This window comes from Dermochelys coriacea, chromosome 6, assembly GCF_009764565.3.
Source record: "Dermochelys coriacea isolate rDerCor1 chromosome 6, rDerCor1.pri.v4, whole genome shotgun sequence".
In the NCBI taxonomy this organism is placed as follows: Eukaryota; Metazoa; Chordata; order Testudines; family Dermochelyidae; genus Dermochelys; species Dermochelys coriacea.
The window spans coordinates 13,557,086-13,567,588 of record NC_050073.1 but is presented as its reverse complement, the minus strand read 5'-3'; the positions used below and the strand labels follow the sequence as shown (position 1 = coordinate 13,567,588).

Sequence of the window (10,503 nt, the reverse complement as noted above, 5' to 3'; positions counted from 1 at the left end):
GTTTTGGTCCCCCCACTACAGAAGAGATGTGGACAAAATTGGAAAGAGTCCAGTGGAGGGCAACAAAAATGACTAGGGGGTTGAGGCACATGACTTACGAGGAGAGGCTGAGGGAACTGGGTTATTTAGTTTGCAGAAGAGAAGAGTGAGGGGGGATTTGATAGCAGCCTTCAACTACCTGAAGGGGGGTTCCAAAGAGGATGGTGCTAGGCTGTTCTCAGTGGTGGCAGATGACAGATCAAGAAGGAATGGTCTCAAGTTGCAGTGGGGGAGGTCTAGGTTGGATATTAGGAAATACTATTTTACTAGGAGGGTGGTGAAGCACTGGTATGGGTTACCTAGGGAGGTGGTGGAATCTCCATCCTTAGAGGTTTTTAAGGCCCAGCTTGACAAAGCCCTGGCTGGGGTGATTTAGTTGGTGTTGGTCCTGCTTTGAGCAGGGGATTGGACTTGATGACCTCCTGAGGTCTCTTCCAACCCTAATCTTCTATGATTCTATGAATTCACTGGTGTGACTTTCTTTAAAACATTATCAGCAAGCAAATATTTCTTGAATGGTTCTTATTCCCAAACTGCTGCCTGCTACCATTATAGGTTTTCCCCTCTAGTGAGAGAATGGTCTGGTAGATCTCAAATCGACGAAGGCTACCCTCAGAAAGACCTCAAGACTTCTGGAATATGCTGCTCAAACAGGTTCACTTTTGGTTCTACTGCGTGTCCCTCCCTTCTCATATTTATCTCCAGACTTCTTCTTGTCCAGATCTATTCTGCCCCCAACAATCTTCTAGTCGCTGAAGTTTTTGAAACTTTGCACTTTTAGAGAAAGGGAAGGGATTGACTCTGTGTACACAAATTTGCAGAGGGACAATAGGGTTGAGATCTGTTATTTCTCACCTCTATATATTGTTTATTTGTTAAAAGGTTTTTGCTGTTAACAAGCATGCTACCTCTGGAGACACAACTCCACAGTTTGAGAACCACAAAACTACGCATCTCTGATGGCATCGTCTAGACTGAGCACTGAGTCCCATTGGGTAGATAGAAAGATTAACCTAAATAATCTATACAGAAGCCCCTGGCACCCCATAAGATTGGGTCCCTAATCCATGAACTATTGGAACTCATGTATAAAAACTTTTCTTAAACATTATACGAATATATTGTCTCATCCTATAGCATTAGAATTTAGAGTCCCGATTCCTTGGAGCGGGAATGTCTCTTAATTGAAACCATCTTGAGATGGGGGGGTTTCCTCAAAAAGGATTTGATCACAAAACAAAAATCCGATTTAAATAAAAAAACCACCCCAGGTGTTTGGCTTGTTTTAAACAAATCATTGATTGTTCCCCATCCTGCCCTACGACACCCCTCCCCCAGCTCGGACCCCTGCACTTCCCGCCTTGCTGCGCCGCGCCGCGCCGGAACCCGGCCCGGGCTCGCGAGTGAGTTTCGATTCCCCTCTTTTCTCCCCCGCCGCCCGCGCGCCGCCCTGGCGCGCCCGAGCTCCGCCCCCGCCGGCCCCACCCCGCGCGGCATATCTGCAGCCCCCCGCTCCGGAGCGGGCAGAGCCCGCGGCGCGCCATGGATCCCAGCGTGAGCATCGACCTGCAGCCCCGCGACGGCGGCAAGATGCGGCAGGAGGGCTCGGCTGGCCCGTACTCCACCTACCCCTACAGCGGCCTCGGGCAGAGCATCGCCGGGCAGAGCATCGCCGGGCAGGAGCCGCCCCGCGACTTCGTGCTCTGGTCCCTCTTCAACACCATCTTCTGCAACGTCTGCTGCCTCGGCTTCATGGCGCTGGTCTTCTCCTTCAAGGTGAGCCCGGCCGGCTCCGGGGCGAGGGGCGGCCTTGGGACACTGCCCGCGAGTGACAGGTGCCCGGCCCAGGGCGGGATGAAAGTGACCCCGGGTAAGCAGGTGCGGAGCAGACAGGCAGGGCTGGGCGCCCGCTTCCCAAGGCTGGGATCTTAAAGGCTGCTCTTCCCTCTCGGAAATCACGGATGGAGCTGCCAAAAGAGACCTGGGCCGGAGAAATATTTTGCATGCGTCCCCCTGCGACCCCACCCAAAACCTTACAATTGCCATGCCTGGTAGCAGTGGTTAAAGTAGTCCTTTGTCAGCTGTGTGGCTGCAGAAAGCCTCCTAGCAGTTTGCAAAACTGTCTGATCCAAGGTTCGCAAAAAGAAAAGGAGGACTTGTGGCACCTTAGAGACTACCACATTTATTTGAGCATAAGCTTGCGTGAGCTACAGCCCACTTCATCGGATGTAGCTCACGAAAGCTTATGCTCAAATAAATGTGGTAGTCTCTAAGGTGCCACAAGTCCTCCTTTTCTTTTTGTGAATACAGACTAACACGGCTGCTACCCTGAAACCCTTTTATTACTGTCAGGACTTTATCTTTTCCTTCTGGTAACATTGTGTGGAGGGATGTCATTGTCATGTTTAATTTGTATTTTTAATAGCAAATAAGCTTTGAAAATAGGAACAGTCACTAGTAGCTTCAGCAATCACATTGTACAGAGCGTCTAGCCTGGGGTGGGCAAACTTTTTGGCCCGAGGGCCACATCGGGGTGCAAAACTATGGAGGATGGGGTAGGGAAGGCTGTGCCTCCCCAAAGAGCCTGGGCCCCACCCCCTATCTGCCCCCTACCATTTCCTGTCCCCTGACCACCCTGTCCTGGCACTCCCTGCCCCTAACTGCCCCCCTGGGACCTCATCCAACCCCCCCGCTCCTGTCCCCTGACTGCCCTGACCCCTATCCATAGCCCTGGCCCCTGACAGGCCCCCTGGAACCCCACCCCCTATCCACCCCCCCCCCCCGTCCCCGGACTGCCCTGACCCCTATCCAAACCCCCACCTCCTGACAGGCCCCCCCGGGACTCCCACGCCCTACCCAGCCTCCCTTGCCGCCCCGCACAGACCGCCGCTGCCCTCCCCCTCACATGCTGCTCAGAGCCGAGCCAGCTGCATGTGACTGGGGGGGAGAGGAGACAGCAGGGGAGGGGCCAGGGGCTAGCCTCCCAGGCTGGGAACTCAAGGGCCAGGCAGGACGGTCCAGCCTGCAGGCAGTAGTTTGCCCACCTCTGGTCTAGTGTAACATTTCCTGTTTGTATTGCAATTTTACAGTTTAATTTACAGTTTTTAATGCCAGTTTGTTTTTATAACACAAGTTTATTCTGGGATCATATGCCTTCAAGGCTGACTGGTTTCTGGGGTTGGTGTAAAAACTTCTTCAGTGCCCTTTGTTTCTCCAATGGGGATTGCCTTTGTCAACTGTTGTTTTACCTCTATCAAGTACCCTAGTTCTTGGAAAAAGGTCCTCACTACCGGCCAGATTTTCCTTAAGATTGAAAGCACCCACATGCATCTGAAAATCCCACGAGTTGCTGCAATATTTTTAAAATTCAGGCTCTAAGGGCACTATGCTACCTTGCGGGAAATCCTTCTCAAAGGCAAACTTCTACTGTAACTTGTCTAAACCTAGAACCCCACGATAAGTTGACAGCCAAGAATGCAAAAATCATGAGTTATGCACCTAAACTTGATTAAATTAAAAAAGAACATTTTGGGGGTCTTTTAATGTGCTTTTCTGTTAGGGCCGTCCTTAGGATTTATGCGGCCCTACACGGTATTATTAAACTGGTGCCACTATGCCGGACCGGCAGCCCAGGCTCGCAGCCCGGTGGGGAGGGGTAGGGATGAGGCAGCAAAGGATGCTGAGCCGCCCGGCCCGCCTCACTGTGGTGGAGTCACAGCGCTTTAACATCGCCAGTGTAGACTAGCCCTAACACATTCTGAGTAAATATTGCAGTAATGCATAACTGTTTTTGTCAGTAAAGTCGGAAACTGACAGTATATACCTTGGGGTTGGCAAATGCCTGTAAAATGGCTTCATTACCACTTGAATGGCCCTTTAACAGTTTCAATGTTGTGCTAATAGGTCTGGCAGGCTGGAAGGCTTTTTCACTTTTAGATTACTAAGATCCCCTCCAGAGGAAGACTCACCAGGCTGCAGCAGTTAGCTGTGGGAGCCTGCAGGAAGGGTCAAAACAGGGTGGGACGGTGGACTCTAAGACCCAGGGGTGCCCCAAATTTTCGTGCCCTCTGCAGCCGCTTATGCCTAAGGACAGCCCTGCTTTCTGTTTCAGAGCCTTTAGGTTGCCCTGGCTTTATATTTTTGCTGTTACCTTTCCCAAGGAATCCATATAACTAAAATGGTTGTACTTTGCTATAGCATTCAGTACCATTTTGGACTTCCAGTAATATGGGATTTCCCTGACCTCCCACCCTTTGTAATTGCAAATGTATTAAAAAATCCTTATTTCTGTAAGTAACCCCCCATCCTGCAAACCCTAAAGCGCACCCTTTACACATCTGTTACTTTGTTTGTTGCATACTTAAATGTTGACTTTTCAACTGAATTGTATACTTCTAATTGCATATTTTAATTTCAGTCCACCTTTTAGGCACGTTGCATATTTTGTTCCGCTGCACTTTGGGGCGGTATTTGTATCTAAATGTTCTGCAACCCCCTATTTGTGTGGGTGTCATGGGAAAACCAGTTAAAGCATTTTAAACTAAAGGAATTAAGAGGCCTTCCCCCCCTAATTTCCCTTAGATGCTTCCCTTTACTAATAAGGGCTTGTCTATACGGTGTGATGCTAAAGGTGTGATGTTAATGCACACAAGTTTACGCTGCCATAGACCCATGTATGGATGCTCTCATTCAGAAGCACAGTGGGCCTTAGTTTTGACAACAGTAGTCAGATCAACCACAGAAGATTGCAGGAATTCTCCTTCCCCCTCACCCCAAGACAATTTAGTCATCATGTCTTTCACCGGTCTTGAAAGTTTTTAAAGTCTTGTATAGTCCAGATGTAAATTACATTTATTTTATTTTAAGTCTAGAGAGGAGGAGGGAAGCAGTGGAGTACTCATCTTAACTGGTAGGGCCTGTGCATGCAGAAGGTGTTGGCATAGCTACACAGTGATGCTCTCTATAAGCAATGTGTATATAAAATGGTGACATTCATGTCCCGTTAGAACTGACCAGTTGAGCTACATTTTTGGTGCTTTAAGCTATAAAGAGTCCTCTTTAATCTCAGCCTCTACCTGGTCACTACCCACACATAATATACCTTACCTTCTACTAAGTATGCACTCCTAGGAATATTTAATTTTACAAACATGACACTGTCTCTTACATGTTTCTTACACTATGAATCCACCATTGCAAATATTCTGAAATAAGAGCGTGCACACAGGAAGCTATTCCACTAGAGCTATATTGCTTTAAAGTCACACGCTACCTTATTCTGGAATCATATCTGAAATAGATAAATCCCCAATAATGGAAAGAATGTAGTTCTGAGAGAACTGGGAAGTAGGTTCTATTTCAACCACAAGTTGTTGGTTAAATGCAGGGATTGTTGGATGAAATTCTCTGTGTTGCAGGAAGCTGGACTATATTCTCATAATGGTCTCTTCTGTGATTTAATTTACTGGTTGCCTTTTTTTGCCTGGCAGCGCTGGTGCTCTGCTGGTTCTCTTGGGCAGCGCAATTAACATGTCACTGGACTTCTCTGTCTGAATTCTGCACTCCTTGACAACTGTGCATGTCCAGGCGCTCCATGGAATAAATTAAACAATGGGATAAAGACATAATATACAGTAGTGAATAAATGGGTAATTCAGCCATAAGGTTTCTCCCTACTGAAAATGTCCAGACTGTGTGTAAATGTGGTGTAGCTCTGTTGGGTCCCAGGATATAAGAGACAAGGTGGGTGAGGTCATATTTTTTTAATGGCCCAACAGAAGTTGGTGGAATGTACAACCTTGTCGCTTTTGGCAACAGAATTTGGCCCAATAAAAGGTATTACCTTACCCACCTTGTCTCTCTGCAAGGTGAAAGACAAGCTGCTAGAAGACTGAAAGGAGTGGGCAGGATGAGGGGGAGCGAGAGAGCTGGTGAAATTGGCTACAGAAAATCTATGGAGAGACTTAAAAACAAGGAGGGCAACTTGGAACTTAATCTGGAAAGAGAGGGGCAGTTCTTAGGGCGCAGAAGATCCGTGTGTGCTTCTTGGGGCATGTGAGCAGGCAGGTAGGGTGGTTAAACATGTGTTGGCATCTTGAGGGATGGGGCTAAGGGAGGCCACAGAGGAGTTGCTGGAAATCAAGGTGAGGGGAGATGAGAACCTCTGGGGAGGAGGATTTCAGCTGAGGGGCTGTCAAGGCAGTGGGGCACATGGGCGAGGTCGCAGAGAGAGTGAGAGGCAGTTCCATAGAAAATATGAAGAGAGGAGAGTTCAGGGCCCAAGGGGAAGCTAAAGTCACAGAGTGGGGAGGCCTCAGATGTGCAGAGTGTCAGGAGTCACTCTGTTCATTTTCCCCCACACCTCTGCTTGCCAGCAGCACTGGCTAGTTGGAGCCGGATATTGAGAGTTGATAAGCACCCAGAACTTCCACCAAAGTCTTGATAGCCGCAAGTGCACAGCCGCCCTGAGAAGCAGGCCTTGGTGCCTCAAGCGTTTCACTCTTTACCCTTATTACTTCCCCTTCCTCCCCGCAGGCCAGAGATCGTAAAGTTCTGGGTGACGCCAATGGAGCAGGAAGCTATGGCAAGACTGCCAAGTGCCTGAACATCACGGTCCTCGTATTGAGCCTCTTGACAGTGATTCTGATCATCGTCCTCGTGGCAACAGGAGCTGTGCCCTTCTCGCATACAGTTCAACATGGGAACCAAAACAGGAACAGCTACGGCATTAACTACGGCAACTAAACCACCCCTCAGGATTCTCCCCAGCTGGATGACTTCTCCCCAAGTTCCCTTACTCTGTTCTGCTTGCCTTTGTCCTGCTGTTTAAATTGTCAAGGGCTGGAGTGCTCAGTTACTGAGTGGATGAAGGGGCAGCGCTCTCCTGATGCTCCAGTTGTTCTGGAGGGGTCACTATAGTGACGGTGGGGGGAAGTTTTCTCACATCGCTCTGTTTTCCCCATCCCAAAAGCAGACTGCGTGGCTTTCAAAGCCCTCCGAGATCCTGCAGTTTTTGGGGAGGGTCAATGTTGTTCGTCTTGTGATTATTCAGAATTTTATCTTTAGAGAATTATTTTTGTGGAGCTCTTCTTGGCAGAAATGTGCAGAGACTATTTTCAAATAAACGTTTTTTTCCCTCTTGTAAATCGTTTATTCTTTTCAAAAGAAGCAGTTGAGTTCTTCCCAGAACTGAAAGGTTCCGGTCCCCAAACTCTCCATCCCAAGGTCAAAAATCCATTTTTAATGTGGTAGCACCTAGCTCTTGGGAACACCAGTGCTCCTATTAATGCTGATCTTGGCAGCAGCATGGATGTGGGGAACGTGGAAGAGGAGACCAACAGAGTCCTGCAGGGGACTTAGTGAATAAACCCTGCTTGGTGCCAGCCCCACGGCTTTCCTCCTGGAGACCTTAAACTCCAGAGGAGCAAGCAAACTTTCTAGTCTTCTCATGGGCCCCTGGTCTGTTGTGAAATCCCATGAGACAGAGAGCCAAATACCAGAGGTAGAACCCCACTGATACACAGGAACATACAGACCTTAGAAGTCTGCGTGTGCCTGCAGAAAATCCCAAGGTCCCCAAGAGAAATTTTACATAGAGGATTGTGGTAGGCTCTTTTTCCTTTCCCAGGGGAGCCAAAGGACAGCACTTTTGCCTTGTGAAAGAGGGATCCTCGCGATGCTGGTTGGAGATTCTGGGAGTTTGCTTTAGGTGAGAATAACTACTTGAGACAAGGGTTCAGCCTGTTAAGTTTAGACTCTAGGAGGCATGTTATACTTCTGTTATACATATAACCATTCTGCCTCCATTGTCCTTACTCACTACCCACTTGAACCTCTGATCTTTAATAAATCTGGTCTTATTTTCACTCCCCACATATTTCAGTGCTGTGGTATTAAGCGGAGGAGATCCTGAGTTGAAATAATTCAGGCTGGTGTGTACTGACCCCTGGGGGATGGCAACCCTCGTAATTCTGTGTGTGTACAGTGAAGGGCCTGGGCACTGCAGGGAGCACTGTGTGGATGCAGGGGTTGGTATGCGCCTATCGGTAGCCTGCACACAGAGAGCGAGGTCTGCAGCGGCCTGGTCGTTCATGCTTGTGTTGACAGAGGCTGATGGTGTCTGGGAGCTGATGCACAGGCAAGACTTCCTCTTGCTAAGGACAGGTGGTGATGAGGTGCCTCACAACTAGGGTGACCATATTTCTCAACAGAAAAACGGGACACCACATGGAGCTAGCCTTCGGCCCCTTCCGCATGCAGGGCTTGGCTGAGCCCTGGCCCCCCTTCTGCTAAAAACCTCGGGATTGCTGGAGTAGGGTTTAGAAAAGGGACTTGTCCTGGCCAAAATGGGACATATGGTTACCCCACTCACAATCCTGGGTATCCCTGGGGGGCATCACAGTCCCAATCCCTCTCCTTTACCCTCTGACTTCTCTCTCCTTCCTGTAGATCCACAGGACTTGGCCTCTTCACTCTAATAATTTAGATGGAACATAGGGTCCCAAAGGTGTGAACACGGCCCCACGTGTGTCTTAACACAAGGTTTGTGGTTTGGCATGTAGAGACCACAGTTGGCTTGGCACCACGGCAGCACAATTAAACATTCTTTTAACGCTTTATTGACGATGCAGCAGAAGGAGGACAAACGGTTAAAATGTAAGGCTTTCATCTTAACATCCCTTGTTCCCTTTAGCAGGAGAGAGTCTTTAGGACCCCGACCCTCTCCTCAGCCCTCGTCTGACTTAGAACAGTGGGAATAGCTGTCCTGTGGGGGAAAAGTGAGAGAGTTAGCTGAGATGGGCTGGAGTCGGATCCTGTTTGCCTCAAGACAAAACAAGAGCCACGCAAGGGGAAAGAGAAGAACAGCAGAGAGAGAAAATGCAGCTGCTGCTGTTTTTTTTTCACTTACAACCTCACTACTAGAAAAACACAGCACGTGGTCTCAGCAGCCACTTGTACCTTATCCGGCTGTTCAGGGCACTGCATTCAGTAGCCTCTCTCTGGTCCCAGCAGTGTTGTGAATAGGCAGGCCTGGCAAACGAAGTCAGGCTTCCATTAGACAGAAGGAAAAAGGAGAGGGACTGGCAAGAGAAGATGTAAAGTAGGGAAGGAAAAGGACACATGGGAGGAAGGGAGAAAGACAAAGTCTCACACCCAGGTGGGGGATGGGATTTAGCCAAAGCCCGTGGAGGTGGTGCTGTCAGCTGGGTCCCTTCTCTGTGGCCCACTCTGGTCAGAACGTCTCTCAGAATGAGGATGAGAATGGAACAAAGGAGTCAGGCGGGGTCCCAGGAAATGGTGGGGGTGGCAGCCGTCTGGATGAACCTTGTGCCTTCCCCTTTGTTCAATCAGCAAGTGTGCTTGCTTCACCTCTACTCAATGCCCCCTCCCTAGCCCCATTGGGAGGACCCCAACGGGGTGTGATTGGTGGGATCGCCCATCCCCTCATTATTCTGTCCACCAGTTCGGTCGGATGTCTGACCTGCCAATATTGTGGCATTGATTTCCAGTTCCACACTCCTCGTTTACCAGGTGTGGTCTTCGCACTCTCCTTGAATTACTTCCTTTGCCTTTTTCTTTGAACTAGTTTGGTCTGGCTGTCTCCCTCTGGCACTTTTTCCCACCAATGTTTATTATTATAGGCTTACTGTGACATTTAATGACCTTTAACTCACTTTTCACAGTAGCGCTCACAAGAGAGGTCAGTTGTAGGCCCAATTATTACACTGGTGGTGACAAAAAGGAAACTCTGGAGTGTGGGAGCGCTGCAGGAGCAGCTATGGCTGTAGGCAGCCAGCAGAGCTGTCAGATCAATGGGTTGGTGTGCTGGAGGGTGAACTTGGGATGAGTGAGTGTAGAAGCCATGAGCATGGCTCAGAACTGTGGCCCTCCCTTCCTCATGGATTTATAATATAATATAATTAATATAAATATAAGAGGGAGGGGAGGAAGAACATCTGGAGTGACAAAGCTCTGCAGAGGGTGGGAAGCAGTGACCCAGCTGTGACAACACTCTTCCTGTCAGCCAGCGGTTCATGAAAAACTAAACATATTCCTAGACTTAAAATGGAGTTAAGGATGAGAGCATGTTACACTTGGGAGCATGTCAACATCCTGGAAGAACAGTTCAGTTCTCAAAGTGGAGAGCCAGGACATTCCGAGTTAAGGTTAAACTGAAAAAGATCGCCCGATATTTGAATAGATAGTTTGTGCAGCAGCTGTTCCCAGAAAGCTAAATTGGAATTCCCACCCCCCAGCCAAAGAGTGGGGACGAGAGCTTGGATGCTGACTGGAATTTTTTGTCTGGCTCTCCTCTATAATGGGTCAAACCAAATCCCTAGATCCAACATCCTTCAGTTGTTGGGCGTTCTGAAATAAGAGCTGATTCTTGTTACAAGCTCATGCCTGGCTCCAGCTAGATGAACATTTTTTTTAAAGCTAATGTTAAAAAAAATTATATAATAC

At 48.6% G+C, this 10,503-nt stretch overlaps 1 protein-coding gene across 1 annotated transcript; it reads left to right on the top strand.

Moving 5' to 3' along the window:
- The first annotated feature begins 1,072 nt into the window (after positions 1-1,072).
- LOC119857885 (dispanin subfamily A member 2b-like) lies at positions 1,073-7,184 on the top strand. The gene is made up of 2 exons (XM_038407402.2): positions 1,073-1,815; positions 6,574-7,184. Exons 1-2 carry the CDS (start codon positions 1,582-1,584, stop codon positions 6,781-6,783), a joined length of 444 nt encoding a protein of 147 aa, XP_038263330.1. The 5' UTR covers positions 1,073-1,581; the 3' UTR covers positions 6,784-7,184.
- Positions 7,185-10,503: the final 3,319 nt, after the last annotated feature.